This window comes from Pyrus communis, chromosome 6 (assembly GCF_041283825.1).
Source record: "Pyrus communis isolate YQ-2024b chromosome 6, ASM4128382v1, whole genome shotgun sequence".
Taxonomy (NCBI): Eukaryota; Viridiplantae; Streptophyta; class Magnoliopsida; order Rosales; family Rosaceae; genus Pyrus; species Pyrus communis.
In genome coordinates this window covers 21,186,227-21,205,650 of record NC_142570.1, presented here as the reverse complement: position 1 = coordinate 21,205,650, position 19,424 = coordinate 21,186,227, and the positions used below count along the sequence as shown (strand labels likewise).

The following is a 19,424-nucleotide window of genomic DNA, read 5'->3' as shown; positions in this document are numbered from 1 at the left end:
TAGAGAAAATGTTAACAGTTAATTTGATTATTAGGATCATATTACAGCACAAAGTATGTTTCTTTAGCTACATATAACAGGTACATGCAAAAGAAGAGACATGTAACTCAGTTGGCTAAGACATTTACCCCTTGCACCCGAATGCCGAGCTCAATTTTCCTTTCCATCAATATCGCTTGTGCAATAAATAAAAAACCATGTACGCAAGAATTAAAAATCCAGATAATTGCTGAGCTCTTATTCCACCTGAGAAATAATTAGGTTGCCGTAGACTTCGAGTAATTAAGCAAGTGACTTATGCAGAGTACAATATCACATAACTGAAAAAGATTGTAATTCTCATTTGTCAATGGAGACACTTCACCTTCCTTCTCCTTAAACCCTCCCTCACATGTAGTTGTTGCTTCCATGACTGCACTCACCCAGGTATTCGCCGTGCCGTAATCCTCACTCAGAAATGCTCCGACCGCATCCGCCAACGTTGTAATCGCGTCCGAGTATAGCTGCAAGCAATCCTTCAAGCAAACCAGAGCAAAAGGATCCAAACTTTTGTTATTCGACAACTCCTTTATGGTCGAAAGTGTGTTGGTTGCATTGTGCAGTGCCAGCTCCATTGCTATCACTGCTAGTCCTTGAAGATTAGTCACATGGCTGACAGGCACTGCTTGGAGAGAAGCTGCACAAACGTTGTAGCTAAGCACGTCGGATTCAGCTGCGCATTTTTCGCAGGTTTGGGTGATTATGTCAACGGATATTGCAAAAGCGGAGAGTTTTTTGTGAGGAATCGTCAGGAAAAACAAGAAGCAGCACAAAGAGATTGAAAAGGAAGAAATGCGATGCATTTTTCCTTTGCTTTTGGCTTTCTTGCTAATATCAAGTGAGGTGTGTATGGTTCTAAAAATGGAATCTGGTTTGCAGAAAAGTATATAGAGGAAGCTTCCTGGATTTGTAGTACTTGTTCTCTTTTTTCTTCTGCTTCCTTGTTAACTGATCACGCAATCTATTATACTGGTTAACTGGTGTACTGATGTGTCAGTTTCTTCTTTTTTAACAATGCCGTATTCTATTTTAGACTGCTTTAATTAACGGAAAGTCGGATTCAATCTTGAGTCGGGAGGGCCGAGCATATTGTCATACTCAACCGGTCTAATCAACATATGCGTCGGTTTTTTAACCTTGGCATTGGATTACTTCGATAAAGCAACTTTTGAGCAACCCCAACAGACTTGCCAAATGGAATGGTGTTTGTTACTATAGTAAGTACGAAAACTGCCAAAACTAGCTCCAACAGACTCTTCAACACAACTCACCAAATTTGGGACCTTGAGTTCACTCTCTATATCTATGGACTCTTCACCCTATTCCACAAACATTCTTTTTAGGGTAAATCTCAGTTTACTACCCTCAAGTTTCGTGATTTTCAACATTTGGTACATGAAGTTTTTTTCGTCTCAGAGTCATACCTAAAGTGTTAATTTTGGGACAGTCTCATACATCCGTTAATTTTGGTACAGTCTCATACATCCGTCAAATCACTGCGAACATCTAATCGCTGAACCCACATTTCCTCGTCGCCAACGCTGACGAATCTGCAGTCGCATTTGAGGGCGAGCTTGGTGACAACGCAACAGAGCACATGACCGTCGCAACAAAACTCCAGACTAAATGGGGGTGCTCAAAGAGGTGGCGGTGTCCTCTGCTATGCCAACAGGACAACGCTGTGTTGGGCTTGCAATGAGAAGGTTCACAAAGTGAACAAGCTCACTAGTTCTTCTGTCCTCTGACATGCCCAATTTTGAGTTTATAATTTGCAAAAGTTGTTGGGTGATTGAATTTTTTAGTTTGATTTGCAGGTGGCAATTGGGTAATTAGGTTTTGCTTGAATTTTTCAGTTTGAAGTAGGATTTGTAGGAGGCAGTTGTGCGACCTAGAAGATTTAGCTTTTGGTAATTTTAATTTTGGATTCCGGCAATTGGGTTTTGCTTTTGTAATCAAATTATTGGATGTTCTTGAAAGAGATCCAAAGTTTGTGTAAGAACTCTTCGTGGTCTCCTTCGGTTTTTAGGTATTTGCAAGGAAAGGTGGGTTCGGCTAATCTGAAAGAAGAGGTGGCTGAAGGTGAGGTAGGAGAGGAAGGTTGGGTGGGACATAGAGGAGAGAAGGGAGGAGGGGATTGGGGACAGATGGGTGGATCAAACTTCCTCTGGGAGGAAGATGAGTAACAAAAGGGATTTTTTTTCTTTTTTTTTCTTTTTTATTTTGTGATAAAAAAATGTTTTTTTTAATTTTTTTTAATTTTTAATTTCCACGTGGACCCCTTAATAACACATGGTATCCAGTCATTATCCACATAGGCGTCACGTCATCAGTTAACGAGAGACTTAACAGCCAGACCAACAGATGTATGAAACTGTTCCAAAATTAACACTTTAGGTATGACTCTGGGATGGAAAAAACTTCATATACCAAATGTTAAAAATCACAAAACTTGAGGGTAGTAAACTGAGATTTACCCTTCCTTTTATTATAATAATGTGCCTTGTCCACTATAGAATTCTGAATATTTTCTGTTTCATTGAATACCTCAATAATTACACAATGTTTGTTATATATACACATGTGGGCTTTCTAACAGATTACACTAATGCCCTTAACCAAACTAACAGTATACAAAATTCTCTAACAAACTATAACTTACTCCTAGCAACAACTTTGATGACTAATCTTTAGCTTCTTTACACCCTCTCAAGCTAAACTTGGAAGCATCAAAAGGATCAAGAGAAAGCTTGGATTGGAGATATAAGAATCTTTGCCTGGACAAAGACTTGGTATAGATGTCTGCTAACTGATCTTGACTACAGACATATTGAATCTTGATAAGTCGAGCAAGAACAAGCTCACAGAGGTAATGATAGTCAATTTCAACATGTTTAGTTCGGGCATGAAAAATAGGGTTAGAAGCTAAGGAGATAGCAGAAATGTTATCACACCAGAGATGAGAAATCTGAGATAGGGGGAAATCAATATCTCTAAAAACTTTACAAATCCATGTTATTTCTGCCAATGTATGAGCTAAGGACCGATACTCAGCCTCAGTAGAAGATCGAGCAACCGTGGACTGTTTCTTAGCACTCTAACTAATCAAATTAGAGCCAAGAAATATACAATTGCCACTGGTGGACCTCCTGTCAAAAGTACACCCTGCCCAATCGGGATTCGAATATGCAGTAAGAGTCAAAGGGCCTGGTTTAAACCAAATACCATGTGTGAGAGTACCTTTTAAGAAAGAGAGAATTCTTTTGGCAGCTTGAAGATGAGAATCCCGTGGAGCATGCATAAATTGACATACTTGATTAATCGCAAACGAGATGTCTGGCTTTGTCCATATGAGGTATTGCAAAGCCCCAACAATAGATCTGTACTTTGTAAGATTGGATAAAAAAGCACCAGTATGATCAAGCTTAGTTGTGCCTAAAGGAGTTGAACATGGTTTAGCTCCATCCATCTTGGTTTTCTAAAGAAGATCAAGTCAATACTTGCCTTGATGTAGGAATACGCCTGTGGAGGACCTGTGCACCTCAAGTCCCAAAAAATAGTGCAAGGGACTGAGATCTTTGACTGGAAAGACAGTGTTCAGTTTTTGAATGTAGTGTTGACAGAGAGTAGCATTAGGACCTGTGACTAGAATGTCATCAACATATACAAGGATTATAACCAAGGTTGGAGCTTTTAAAACAAAGAGAGAAACATCAGAAGAGGATTGCTGAAAACCAAAGGAATGCAACACTTGGAATAATTTGTCAAACCAAATGCGTAGAGCCTGTTTAAGGCCATAGAGGGACTTTTTGAGTTTGTAAACATGGTTTGGAAAAGAGGGATCACTAAATCCAGGAGGCTGCTGCTGCATAAAGACATTTTCTTGTAAATCCCCATGCAAGAAAGCATTACTTATGTCCAATTGATTTAAAAACCAGTGAAACTAAGCTGCAAGAGACAATAGAATACGAATGGTGACAGGCTTGGCTACATGGCTGAATGTCTCCTTATAATCGATGTCCTCTTGTTGGTGAAACCCTTTGGCTACAAGCTGAGCCTTGTACCGATTAATTGAACCATCAGGATGTTTCTGGATTCTAAACACCCACTTACAACCAACAACATTTTGATTGGGAGAAGAGGGGACAAGCATCCACGTTCCTGTAGATTGCAGAGCATTGAACTCTTCTTGCATGATAGTTCTCCAGTGAGCATGCTTGGAAGCTTGCAAATAAGTGGATGGAACATAATCTATGGAAGAAAGAATAGGATGCTTGGTTGCCAAAAAAACCTTTGGCTTGAATATCCCTGCTTTAGATTGTGTGATCATAAGGTGAGTATTTGGTGCAATAGAAGAGATATTAGGAGCATCAGGTGAAGAAACAATTGTATCAACAGAAGCAGCATGTGAACTAGAATTTGGAACACTGGTAATAGGAGCAGTATCTGAAATAATAGGTGATGCACCACTAGTAGAAGGTGTTGAAGAATGAGCAGCTGAACTGGTTGCAAAAGCATCATTAAGAACAGTGAATTGCAAATCCACTTGAGAAGCAACGGAACTTGCTGCATTGGACAAAGAGGCAACCCATGTTGGAGATAACTGAGAATGATGAAATAGAAATGCAGATTCATCAAAAGCCACATGGCAAGATTTATACACCCTCTGAGTCAATGGATCCAGACACCTATACCCTTTGTGTTGAATACTATACCCCAAGAATACACAATATTTACTCTTGTTGTCCAATTTCGAAGTTGCATAAGGCTTAAGCCAGGGGAAACAACTGCAACCAAATACCTTCAGTCTACTATAATCAGGGGAGTATGAAACAACAATTCCCATGGAGACTGTAATTTTCCTGAAATAAGGAGTCTATTAATCAAGTATATTGCAGTAGAAAATGCTTCAACCCAAAAAATAGGAGGAACATTAGATGCAACCAAGAGTGTTCGAGTAGTTTCTACAAGATGATGATGTTTCCTTTCTACACAACTATTTTGTTCAGGTGTGTGCGGACAACTAATTCATGAACAATGCTATGTGTTTTGAGAAAAGATTGGAAAGCAGTGCTAGTGAATTCACCTCCTGAATCTGAACGAATAATTTTGATTTTATTGCCAAGAAGATTTTCTACATAATTCTTGAACTCAACAAAGATAGAATACACTTCAGATTTTGACTGTAAAGGAAAAAACCAATTGTATTTATTATAGTCATCAACAAGCAACAGATAGTACCTATAACCACTCACTGACATAACAGGAGCTAGTCCCCAAAGGTCACAATGCAAAAGTTGTAAACAAGAAGATGAGGTAGAACTAGCAGTACGAAAAGGTTGCTTGTGACTTTTGGCAAGTGCACAGTTGGAACAAAAAAAATCCACTGAAGTGCTTCCTTGAAAAGCAAGTTTATTATTGGAAAGAACTCATTTGAAGATAGATGAAGATGGATGGCCAAGTCTGTTGTGCCATACTTAAACTGGTGCTTTAACACTTAATAGAGCAGTGGATGAAACTGTAGAACATTGAGGTGACTGAGAGGAGCACTGCAGGGGATAAAAGCCATCCTTAACCGATCCCCGCAAAAGCGTCTTCCCAGTAGAACAATCCTTTACATAGGATCCATCAGAATTAAGTGTCAAGGAACAGTAATTATCCTTGAGAAATTGATAGGCAGAGAGTAAATTATGCTGCAATTGTGGGACATGAATAACATTTTGCAATTTAAATGTGGTAGAAGGAGTATGTAAAAAGGAAGAACCAATATTGTTAATTGTCAAACCTTTACCATCACCAATGTAGGCTTTGTCTTCATCACGATAAGGAGTAGGAGAGGAGATGTTGGAGATATCATTGGTGATGTGTGAAGTCGCACCTAAATCAATAAGCTAAGAAGGAGAGGGCTTGGATGAAAAATGTACACACATAGCAGCTAGCTTGGCAGGAGGAACTTTGCCAAAGATATCCAGATTCATTCGATCAAAGCAGTCAATAGCCTCATGATTGTTTGATCCACAAAGTTGACAAAGAGTACCACGAGAGCCGTGATAATTGCCACGAGAACCTTGATAGTTTCCACGGAAGTTATTACCTTTGTAATTACCACGTTGTCCACGAGCATGACCTCTGTAATTACCGCAATGATTGCTTCTGTAATTTCCCCGAGAAGGTTGGGGTTGAGCAGCAAAGGCTTGATGTTGTGGTGGTGTAGGCAAGAGAAGAGGTTGTGACTGAGCAGCAAAGGCATGAAAGGGCTCTGTGGTGCTAGAGGAGACAATTTTCTTCCGTCGAGATATTGACAATTCTTTGGTGAGCAAGAGGCCATGCAATTTATCCAAGGTTGTGGTGGAAATACGAATGAGAATTGAATCAATGAAGGATTCGAACTCATCAGGTAAACCGGCCAATGTAGCTGCAATTAAGTCTCGATCAGTAATAGGTGCACCAGCTGCCATTAAAGCATCAGAGATGTCCTTGATTTCCCTCAATTAATCCAATAACAAAATAAACGTGAGACCAACTTGTCTCATTTTGGAGAGAAAATAATATAACATTAAAATTTATAGTCTGTAAAAGTGCATAATTGTGACGTGGGAAATTTTAGTCTTCAAACTGCTATTTCGGTCAACAAACTTGTACTAAAGAATTGCATTTGTGGAGGCTATTGATGATACTCACAATTCAATTATACATATGTCATGCAAGCATAAATTTAGGCTTTTCTTGAGGGGTTTTAAATGTGGGATAAGCCATACCCTAAGTGAGAGGTTCTCTTAAAAGATTTTATTAGCTTTCATACACGCTCATCAAGATTTTACTAGCTTTCATGCACGCGTATGCAGAAGGCATTTTTTGAACCAAGACGTGCTATGCTCGATTTACACGCTTTAAATGTATTTATACGCGTGAATTGCTGCAATAATTTTTTTTTTTATGACAAAAGAAAGTCAAATATTTGAAGTAAACGAATAATATTCGACCATGCTAGAAGAAACACCTCATAAACCAATCAAAGCAACTGAATACATGTAATAAAATCGGTCTTTCAATTTCCATCCACATTCTATTGAATTTACATTAAGGATATATAAAATGATATTTAATAAACAACTGATTGAATTACATTATTACTAGCTCATTGTGAGGCTAAGTCCACCCCCTTTCCCTTAGTGTAGAAAACATCGTTTGTTCAAAAAAAAAAAAACAAATCATTTGACAACTAATTGAATCACATTATTATGCACGTGCGAAAGACATTTTTTATAACTAGCACTACATGCCTCTTAAGTGTTTAAAAATAAAGAAAATAATACAACTGATTGAATCATATTATTGTGCGCATGTGAAAGACATTTTTTATCACCAGCGGTACGCGGCTCTTAAAATGTTTTGAATGTGTTTAAAAATAGAGAAAATAATATTTAATAAACAATTGATTGAATCACATTATTACTACACCAATTTGAGGCTAAGCCCACCCCCTTTTCCTTAATGTAGATAATTTCGTTTTTTTCAAAAAAAAAAAAAACACAATCATTTGACAACTAATCGAACCACATTATTAGGCGTGTGCGAAAAACTTTTTTTTTATAACCAGCACTACTCGCCTCTTAAGATGTTTTGAACTTGTTTAATAATAGAAAAAATAATATTTAGTAAACAACTGATTGAATGACATTCTTATTAGCCCATTGTGAGGTATTAATTAATTTAAAAAAAACCCCTTTCCACTCCAAAACCAATTAGTAAATAGCAATCAAGACAATGATGCTACATTCATTTTATTATCTCACCATCCACACGTCTAAGTTTTTACTTCTCACACACATTTGTTAATTTTTTTTTGTCATTAATCTTCTTTAATTCTTTCAATCCAACAGCCGAAAATTCGAAAGGATGTGTGAGAAGTAAAAACGAGGGTGTGGATTGCACTACCTTTAATTTAATGTCCAAAAACTTAGTTTTACATACGATTATACAGAGAAAATGTTACAGTTAATTTGATTATTAGGATCATAGTACAACACAAAGTATGTTTCTTTAGCTGCATATAACGTGTACATGCAAAGGAAGAGACATATAACTTAGTTGGCTGAGACATTTACTCTTGCACCCGAATTCCGAGCTCAATTTTCCTTTCCATCAATATCGCTTGTGCAATAAATAAAAAATCATGTACTCAAGAATTAAAAATCCAGATAATTGCTGAGCTCTTATTCCACCTGAGAAATAATTAGGTTGCTGTAGACTTCGAGTAATTGAGCAAGTGATTTATGCAGAGTACAATATCACATAACTGAAAAAGATGGTAATTCTCAACCCTCCTTCTCCTTCACCTTCCTTCTCCTTCAACCCTCCCTCACATGTAGTTGTTGCTTCCATGACTGTACTCACCCAGGTATTCGCCATGCCGTAATCCTCACTCAGAAATGCTCCGACCGCATCCGCCAACGTTGTGATCGCGTCCGAGTATAGCTGCAAGCAATCCTTCAAGCAAACCAGAGCAAAAGGATCCAAACTTTTGTTATTCGACAACTCCTTTATGGTTGAAAGCGTGTTGGTTGCGTTGTGCAGTGCCAGCTCCATTGCTATCACTGCTAGTCCTTGAAGATTAGTCACATGGCTGACAGGCACTGCTTGGAGAGAAGCCGCACAAACGTTGTAGCTAAGCACGTCGGATTCAGCTGCACATTTTTCGCAGGTTTGGGTGATTATGTCAACGGATATTGCAACAGCGGAAAGTTTTTCGTGAGGAATCGTCAGGAAAAACAAGAAGCAGCACAAAGAGATTGAAAAGGAAGAAATGCGATGCATTTTTCCTATGCTTTTGGTTTTCTTGCTAATACCAAGTGAGGTGTGTATGGTTCTAAAAATGGAATCTGGTTTGCAGAAAAGTATATAGAGGAAGCTTCCTGGATTTGTAGTACTTGTTCTCTTTTTTCTTCTGCTTCCTTGTTAACTGATCACGCAATCTATTATACTAGTTAACTGGTGTACTGATGTGTCAGTTTCTTCTTTTTTAACAATGCCGTATTCTATTTTAAACTGCTTTAATTAACGGAAAGCCGGATTCAATCTCGAGTCGGGAGGGCCGAGGATGTTTGTCGTACTCAACTGGTCTAATCAACATGCGCGTCGGTTTTTTAACCTTTGCATTGGATTACTTCGATGAAGCAACTTTGGAGCAACCCCAACAGACTTGCCAAATGGAATGGTGTTTGTTACTAAGTACGAAAAACTGCATAGGATAAACTAGTTCCAACAGACTCTTCAACACAACTCACCAAATTTGGGACCTTGAGTTCGCTCTCTATATATCTATGGACTCTTCACCCTAGTCCACCATCTCCCTCAATTAATCCAATAACAAAATAAACGTGAGACCAAGTTATCTCATTTTGGATAGAAAATAATATAATATTAAAAAAAATTCGTCTATAAAAGTGCATAATTGTGATGTGGGAAATTTTAGTCTTCAAACTGCTATTTCGGTCAACAAACTTATACTAAATAATTACATTTATGCAGGATATTGATGATACTCACAAGTCAATCATGCATATGTCATGCAAGCATAAATATGGGCTTCTCTTGAGAGGTTTCAAATGTGGGATAAGCCATGCCCAAGTAAGAGGTTCTATTAAAAGATTTTACTAGCCTTCATACACGTGCGTCAAGATTTTACTAGCCTTCATGCACATGCTCATGCATGTGCAGAATGCATTTTTTGAACCATAGCATGCTATGCTCGACTTACACTTTTGAAATGTATTTATATGCGTGAATTGCTTCAATAATTTTTTTTATGACAAAAAAAAAGTCAAATATTTGAAGTAAATGAATAACATTTGACCATACTAGAATAAACACCTCATAAACCAATCAAAGCAACTTAATCCATATAATAAAATCAACCTTTCAATTTCCATCTACATTCTATTGAATTTACATTAAGAATAGAGAAAATAATATTTAATAAACAACTTATTGAATTACATTATTGCTAACACATTGTAAGGCTAAGCCCACCCCTACCCCTTAGTGTAGAAAACGTCGTTTATTCAAAAAAAAAAAAAAAAAAAAAGATCATTTGACAACTAATTGAATCACATGATTATGCACGTGCGAAAAGCCTTTTTTTATAACTAGCACTATGTGCCTCTTAAGTGTTTAAAAATAGAGAAAATAATATTTAATAAACAATTGATTAAATCACATTATTGCTATCCCAATGTGAGACTAAGTTCACCCTATCTCCCTTAGTGTAGATAATATCGTTTGTTCGAAGAAAAAAAAAACAATCATTTGACAACTAATCGAATCACATTATTATGCGTGTGCGAAAAACCTTTCTTATAACCAGCACTATGGGCCTCTTAAGATGTTTTGAACGTGTTTAAAAATAGAGAAAATATTATTTGGTAAACAACTGATTGAATCACATTATTACTAGCCCATTGCAAGGTACTAATTATTAAAAATAAATAAAAATAAAACCGTACAGGACAAAGTTAAATATTAAAAACATTATTTATCACTGTACACTAAATATTAAAATATTAAAAAAATGTTTATCACTGTACATTGGATAGTAAAATATTAAAAACACTGTTTATATGACAAAAATACCCCTGCCACATTTGATGCATTATTTCAGGCTGCTTTTGAATATTTTTTTTTTGTTTAGGGGGCATTTTTGTCCTTTTATTGTGAAGCATGTGACCCTAAAAAAATATTGTTCACGGCAGTGTTGGCTTTATATATAGAGATATATAGAGATATGTAAATGGGTTGACAAATATGAACATACCATTTAAATTGGACACCTATGAAGTGTTGTAAGTGAGGAACATGTAGTGCAAATTTTTAAAAATCTCCAACCTCTTGTAAGATATTGATAGAATAGAATTCACATTAAAGACTCGACTTAACAAGGTTTGATCACTTTATAGAAAGAAGTTGAGGTTTCACTTCAAAATTAATTGAAAATTGGAGGAGCAACTCAACTTCTTATAAGCCTTTGCAAAGTTTCTTGATTCTCCTATGTTCAGTTTTGCCTTTTACATTCACATTATGTTAGAAATGTGCTATAAAAGCCAATCATGAGATGATACATTACGAACATTTTGCATATTAAACTAATTTAGTTTAATATAAGGGAAAATATTATTGTTTAAAGCTGTCTCATTAAATGGTATACACCTAAAAAATAAGCCTAAAGAATATGTGATAGAGAGAATGTAATGTAACAAAGTTAGATTCATGAGACCTTTCTTTCTCAAGCACATATCCTAAACGTTCTTGATCATATGATTGCTAATTGGGGACTAATAATCAGGTAAGATAATATCATACTGTGTCTTTTCTCTTCAAAGAGTGAATAGTCTCGAATCATTGGTGTAAAAGTCACCAAGGCAAGTTTGTAGGTGCTCAATAGAGAATGAGTTCAATGAACTCCATCAAAGAGGAGTTCTTATACTCATGTCATATGAGAACTCACTAGTTGAAACAATAAAAAGTAGTCATTTGAATCGAGACACCACAATTGTCTTGTGGGTACGTCTTTGGTCATTTGATGATACGTCATAACCCCAAGGTTTGCTCCCCGCATTGTTGAGATGAAGAGATACCAAAAACTCTCATCTCCTTTCACCATAGCGGCCCCTAGGAGGAAGTTCACTAGCATGAATCTTCCTCCTAGATTACTCATCTCCTCTTCACATCTCTTGCCTTGTTATGGAGAAATTAGAGGTTTCCTCCCTTGGGAACTTTGGAGAGTTTATTCATCATGGATCCATGGAGAAAGAAGCAAAAGAATGAAGGGCCTCTCTTGGGTGATTAGCATTTGCCCATGCAAATAGGAATCTACTATCATGAATTCTCAACTATTTCTTGTAGATCTGAATTGAGTCTTGGTTCACCACACTAGTAGCCTTTGAATATCATGGTTAAGATTTGTTTTTAAGTGCATATGAACATGCTTCCGCCTTTCAATTGTTAATTAGATCTATGTATGTTACTCAAATGATCTTAATTTAGCCAATTTTTTCCTTCAACAATCTCATACGCCTTCTTACATGTGACAAATTTTTAAGGCCAACATGCTGCCAATTTTAATTGAGTGACGGTTTAATATATGGGCAAACCTTCCACTCCAAAACCAATTAGCAAATAGCAATCAAGACAGTGATGCAACATTCATTTTATTATCTCGCCATCCACACGTCTAAGCTTTTTCTCCTCTATTAGTTTTCAATTTTACAATTTGCATATTTTGTTTGTAGTTGGGGGATTTTCTTTTCAAAATAAGCATGTGAGAACATTTTTCATATCACGTCTTTTTATTTTCCATTTTTCATAGTGACCCTAAACCCTAAAACTAACTCGTAACATTTTGAAATTTCATATAAAAATTACTGAAAATATGACCTTAACCCCTCAAACTCAATTTCTTTCATATAAAACCCGACATAATTTTTTTACTCGAATAAAACCCAATGACTAGACTCCACATAAGCAAATTCATTATTTATATTTGACTTTACACATTTAAAATTTTTCGAATGCCTAAAATACCCTTTTTTGCATGTTTAAAGTGCACAATTAAACATATGTAGATTTTAAGGATGATTAATGATTTTATATATAAAAAAAAAATGGTACTAATATTCTAAATGCATTGCATGTTATATGAGAATTCAAGATTTCCATGTTTTGTAATTAATTTGGTTGATTCATGTTTCTCTCACTCCATAAAATTTGCTTCTAATTTGATATAGGAATTAATTTGGCAAGTTTTCTTAATCTTAACAACATTTTTCAATTTAAATATATATATATATATATATATATATATATATATATTAGTGAAATAGTCTATCTTTTAAAATATTTATCAATAAAATAATGTACCTATTGTTCAAATTTTAGGATAGAAATTTACCAGTTCTTATTTAACAATAATGTATCCACAATATTATTTTTGTATGAATATAATTTACCTACTTTTTTATTTTATATGAAACTAATTTACCTACTGTGACAATAATGTATCTACAATACTACATAAAAGATTTACCTTTTTTAACAACAATAGTGTATCTACAATTTTGTTTTTGTATGCATATAATTTACCTACAATTTAACTTTTCAAAAAATGTATCTTCTATTTTATGTTTTACTATCGTATGTATGTTTATGTGTTCGCAAAATAATTTATCTAAAGTTATATAGTTAAGAGATATTGTAATGCATTATATTAATCCATTATTAGATTGGTAAAAGAAATTGTTAAAAACGTTAGCCATAATAGTTGGCTAATAATGGTTGTATGAGAACAGTTATAGAAAGTTGTGGCATAAATTGTAAATAACTTATATTAATAGGTTACTTGTTTTCTTATGTGGCAATTTATTTAAATTTTGGGTTTTTATTGAATGTTGATTCATAGGTGGGTTTTTATCCGAGATATATGAGTTGTATGGGCCTATATCTAAACAACCCTAAAAATTATTGGGTGATATTGGGAGGATTTTCCAGCATATGTAGCAAATAATTGTGCAGTTGATATGGGTTTCGTTTGTTTTATGAGGATAAGGTGTGGATAGAGGAAGGAAGACCCTTTGTGGTTTCTTTCTCTTCTTCCCAACCTGATGATCTCATCTCATATCTAGATGATGTCTTTTTCGATAAAAAAAAAGTTGTGTGCGAGGGCGACATGGGCGATATCGATCTATCGCTACAAAAGACAAGTCCATGGTGTGACTTCACACCCAGTTCACATGCATGCGTGTATTGGAATATCGATCTAATTCAAAACTAAAAAGAAAAAAAATTATTTATTATTTGATAAGAATTCTTCTAGCCAATCATATGGAGAATGAGCATTAACATGGCCTAAATTAAGAAAAGGTGAAGGTTCCGATCAGTTGCTTAATTTAAAGAAAATGTTAAGGAAACCATATTTATTGATCACTTGACGTGACTGCTGTGATGGTTATGCCACATTATTAAACTAGGTTTTTTAAATGCATAATTAAAACCTAAATGTTTCTTGCTCATCAACTTGACATGGTTTCTTTTGAAAGAAGTATGATATTCATTAAAGCAACTTAGAATACGTACGAACTGATGATAGTATGCTTACTAGGCCTTGATAAAAACTTTGCCGAGGATTTCAACCAGGTCTAAGGAAAAGAATGTCCCACACAACAGTAGACCTATCATCAAATGAATAATATAAATTGAGATTACATGGCTTCTTGCACATTCTTTATTGAAAAAAGAAAAGCTAGACTTTTGCCTCTTTTAGACATTCGTACTATCTCTACCTTTGCACAAATCTATAGCAACCTTTGTGTTTGGTTTGGTAAACTTCCTCATGTAATAGTTTTGACAAGTTGATTATTCGATCCGTCGAGAATTCTCTTTGTAAATTTCCTTTTTTTCCCCTTAAAATTACAAATAAAACAGAGCCGATTTTAGATACTTACGAAAAAAAATGTGTTAATATTGGGGTTAGCACAAATGGTGAAGGAGAGAAACTGATCCCTAAAATCTCCCGAAGCAAAGGCAAAGTGATTTTTTGTTGAACAGTTTGCTAATGTTAGTTATAATCTTTGGTGAGTTGGAATGTGGTCAACCGGAGAAATTTTTGTTTTCGCCCGGAACTTGTTCGCAGAGAAGTGCGTTATGATTAGGTTTGGTTTATAATTAGAGCAGCAAATAAACATTTTTTCAAGCACGTACGTCGTAAATACTTGATACAAGAATATATACAAAAAGAAATTAGTGGCTACTGCCGAGCTTATTGGCTTGTTTATTGTGGAAATATATTATACAAAATACTGCTTATTTATCATAAACCTATAAATTAACATCGATATATTTTGCCTTTCTCAATCAACTAGATAATGTATTGATAAATGCAAGAGAAATGACGTTCAACTGAAAGAAGACATCATTCTCCTTTCTCAATGGAGACACTTCACCTTTCTTATCCTTGAAACCGTCTTCACAAGTACTAGAAGCATCCATCGCAGAGCTGACTTCCACATTTGCTTTGGGAAAGTCCTTGGACCGAAAGGCGCAAAGAGCTTCTTGCAGCGTAGGGATGGCGTCCGAGTAGAGTTCTGAGCAGCCTTTCAAGCAATCCTTTGCGTACTTGTCGAACCGTTTGTCCTTCAAGAGCTTCAAAATGGTGGAGTTGATGTTCGTCGCGTTGGATATGGTAAGGTTAAGTGAAATGAGGACTAGTTGTTCAAGGTGATCTGGACTTTGGCCGTGGGATTTAGAGTTGGCCTCCTCAAGGCTTGCAACGCAGAAATTGTAGCTCAAATTTGGATCACCATCTGAGGCTTTCTTGCAAGAGTTTTGGATGAGATTATTACAGCCAATTGTGCTATGAAAGAGCATCAGAAAACTGATGGTGATGGTGATGAAAATCTTGGAAAACGAAGATAAGAGAATCATCATTTTTCCCCTTCTTTTCAGAGAAAGGGCCTTTTGAGAAACTAATGAACATGAGAGTTGCTTTGGAGAGGGAAAGGCTATTGTTTATATATAAGCACACGTACTTAATTACGCGCGCTATCAACAATACAACATGTCAATCAAAGTTATGTAATTTATCAGAACTGATAGTGCTATTCACACACTCTTTTTCACCTCTCATAAATTTTTATTCATTGGTCCCAGGGATAAAGTCAAAGATCTTCATGGATGGAGGCATCCTCAAATTACAAAGTTACAAATTGAAAAGCTCAATAACATATATGATAATACAGTTTGATTTAGTTTAGGAATTCAAAGATTTGAATCGTCTCTATTTTAATTAATGTCCTAATAATCAAAACCATATGTCGATTAGATAAACCAAACGATTATATTAGAGATTAAGCTCTAACAAATATCTAGCAAATAATCTCCCTCAATGGAAGGGACTATATGACAATATTTTGTAAAAGATTATTATCCTATATATGTAATTATGTATAATTTAATAGGCAGGCTGGTCGTGGAGCTGGTCGTGGAATCTTATGATATAATGATGATCAGTCTTTATAGAAAGTGAACATCATTAACGTTGTGGGAAAACCAGACTTCTTGTTCTTTTTGCTTTCTGTTTTGATATGTTTTTTACCTATGAAGATACGTGACTGTTATATTACTCTTACATATATAGCATGTGAGTTTTGGCACGCAAAGGAAAACGGATGGATATATGGGTGAATGCATGTGAGTTCTTTGTTTTTCAATAAAAATATACAACAACAAGAACAGCAAAATTTTATCCCATTAAATGGGATCCTGTATGAATCTTAGTGAACTGAGTAAGTTAGATTGTAGTTCTTATTAGCATATTTTACTGGCTCACCTCATATATAAGCTCTCTTTTTAATATCTAAATCTATCTTGAACGGTTCAAATTGTCAATTTCATGGACTCCGAAGTAAGAAATCCACAGATGATCTCAATCCGAATTCTAAAATGCCCCTCCACTCAGTTTTAACCAATATTTATATGAAGAGATGAACAGAAAAGAACATGAATGATAATAAAGGGACTTTTGAAGACGATAAGGAGGTAGTGGCGGTCGTGATAATTCCATCCGATTTTAATATTCAATATGCATGTTATATAACAGGCTGGCTTCATCAAACTCGATTGCTTGGAAGAGGATCCTCTCCTGAGCACTGGGGATCCTTCTGATCACAAAATTCGAACCGTTTAAATTTAATCTAATGATTGCAATTATTATAACTTTTAGAGGATCCTCCTATTTGGAACCATTGAATTAATTTTGAACAGCTCGGATTTCGTGGTCAAAAGAATCCCCATCCTGAGCTCAGGAGAGGATCCTCTTCCCGATTGCTTTAACCTCTCTCTCCACGTAAGAAATTATAGTTACATATTTAGCGTAATTAGTGAATATTCACCGTAAGAAATTATAATTATGGATCATGGATATTCACCATAAGAAATTATAATTAACACTTTAAAATTATAATTATGGATATCACCTTAAGAAATTATAATAATTTTCAATTAAGAAAAGTATAATTATATATTTAGCGACTAGTGAATATTAATAAGCAAAAGCAAAATAATGTAGAGATGCTCCTTCATCCCACAACCGTACAACACACTTTTGAAAAGCATATTAAATCTTTGAATTTTTCGCATATATTTAATTGGTTAAACCTAATGGTTTAATTTAGTGGAAAGAGAACAAAAGTTTGGAACTCTCGATTCGAGTTTGAACTTCTACGAATACTTTTTTTCACCACGTGCTTTGGTTTAGCATACCATTTAAGAGTTAAAAGTATGATGTCATCTTATGTAGTACCAAAGCTGTATGGAAAAAAAATTAATCTAACAAGGTCTCGAATTTCAAAGTGTTCAAAGCAAATTCATCTCCACCGCAAATTCCCATGTGCTATGTCCTTGAATCTATCCTAAGGCTCTACCTTCATTTATTCTAAATGCTTCCAAAGATTATTTGTAATCCACTTACCAAATTATGAAAAAGTGTTTGGAATCGAACCAAATATTGAAGATATGTACGGCCAACTTACAATCAATGTGTGGTGCAATATTAATAAAATAATAATTAATTAGTTATAAATAATTATTTTTTAAAATTAATTATTATTAAGAGAAGGGAAGAGATTCCAAACTATTAAAATAATATAGGAAGGGGGAGAGCTTCGAAACCGGACGCATGCATGTAAACTCAACATCCTAGGATTTCATACATGGGATTTGTTCAAGTCAGAATGGTTGTTCAACATTTTGGCTTCTGATGTAAGCATTTCTATTTGAATTTAATAAAATCTCTCTTTCGACAAAAAAAAACTCAACACCTACCCACTAAGGTATTAAAAAAAACATTTCTTTTTTTAAGTCTCACCTACACTAATTTTATCATCTCTAATCTAAAAAAATTAAAAAATAAAAATAAAAAAAAACCTCTCTCCCTCTCTTCTCACTCCCACATTCTCTCTCACTCTCTTTCTCTCTCCTCCCATTTTAAAAACAAAATTAGAAAAATTCACACACTGTGTGGACATATACTAGATAGTAATAAAGACTTTACTACTGATTTTGTTTTCCTCACGTTACATATGGGCCGTCCCGAAAGATTCCAAACTCCAACGGATTAGCACAAAAGTAAGGTGATATTTTGTATTGAAAAGGAATGTAATTGCGTGAAAAGCTGAAAGGAAAATGGAAACATCTGTCTGAGAAAAGTTAGAGCCGAACAAACCCAATATAGCAAATGAGAACACAAATGACCAATCATCCGACATTTGGGCTGGCCTAGTTTTGGTCCTTCTTGTACTGGTGTTATGTATGGTGTAAAAGGTCTGGGATAGGGGTGGGTTCAAAAAACCGAAAACCGAAAAAAATCGACAACTGAACTGGACCGAGGCAAAAAAAAACCGAACCGCAAAAAAACTGAACCGAAATTGTCAAACCGAACTGAACCGAATCTGACCAGTTCGGTTTCGGTTTTTGGGGCTCGGAAACCGAACCGATATATATATAATTTTTTTGAATATTTATAAATAGTTTAGTCATACAATCATAACAAAACAGAACCTGTTGCCAAGTTGGTTTCAGTGAAACTTTACAAGCTGGAGGCATGGGTTCGAACCCTCATGCCTCCAGGATTTGTGAGATTATTTTTAATTTTTTAATCTTTTTAACAAAACCCTTAACCCTGTAATGCCGCCAGTGTAAGTTGTAACCCTAACCCTCCTCCTCCTTATTTTTCATTCCCCTGGCCTGGCCTCTTCTCTCTCGTTCCCTTCTCTGCCTTCAGTTCTTCTTCTTCAGAGTTCTTTCATGAACCCTAGGGGCCTAAACCCAGTAGTAACCTTCTCGCAGTCTCGCGCAGCCTGAGGCCCTGAGCCTCATCTCTCTCTCGCTCTGTCTTTCTCAATCTCTCAGGCAACCCGCGACGGCGCGACCCTTTTCACTCTCAATCTCTCACACCTCGCCCTCGTCATCAGTCTCTCTCTCTCATCTCGCCGTCAGATTTTTCTTGCTGTTTTCAAGTCTCGACAGTCGATAGCAAAAGGTTAGCCTCCTCTCTCTCTCTCTCGGTCTTCAACTTCAATCACTCTCTGTTTCTCTCAATCTTGAATCCCAGGCGACCGTGAGTTCGCGACCAGCGGACCTTTCTCACTCTCAAATTGTCTCAATCTCTCACACGGTCACACCTTGCCCTCGCCCGCCGCCAGTCTTTGATCTCGCCGTGAGCTTCTTCTTGCCGTGTCGACTTCGAGTCTCGAGACTACAAAAGGTTGGTCTTATACTCTCATATATGGGCTTCTGCTTCTGCTTATCGATTTTAGGCTTCTGCTTGACTGCTTCTGCTT

General features: G+C 35.8%; 1 protein-coding gene and 2 pseudogenes across 1 annotated transcript; all 3 read right to left on the bottom strand.

Moving 5' to 3' along the window:
- On the bottom strand, nucleotides 1-945 carry LOC137709820 (putative invertase inhibitor pseudogene; annotated as a pseudogene).
- Nucleotides 946-8,117: 7,172 nt separating this feature from the next.
- On the bottom strand, nucleotides 8,118-8,974 carry LOC137709883 (putative invertase inhibitor; annotated as a pseudogene).
- Nucleotides 8,975-14,826: 5,852 nt separating this feature from the next.
- On the bottom strand, nucleotides 14,827-15,557 carry LOC137711328 (putative invertase inhibitor). Its single transcript, XM_068450558.2, has one exon. It carries the CDS (start codon nucleotides 15,511-15,513, stop codon nucleotides 14,941-14,943), a length of 573 nt encoding a protein of 190 aa, XP_068306659.2. The 5' UTR covers nucleotides 15,514-15,557; the 3' UTR covers nucleotides 14,827-14,940.
- Between the last annotated feature and the right edge of the window lie 3,867 nt (nucleotides 15,558-19,424).

Coding starts and splice junctions, on each gene's coding strand:
- LOC137711328 (XM_068450558.2), bottom strand. CDS start 15,513: ATGATGATTCTCTTATCTTCGTTTTCCAAGATTTTCATCACCATCACC.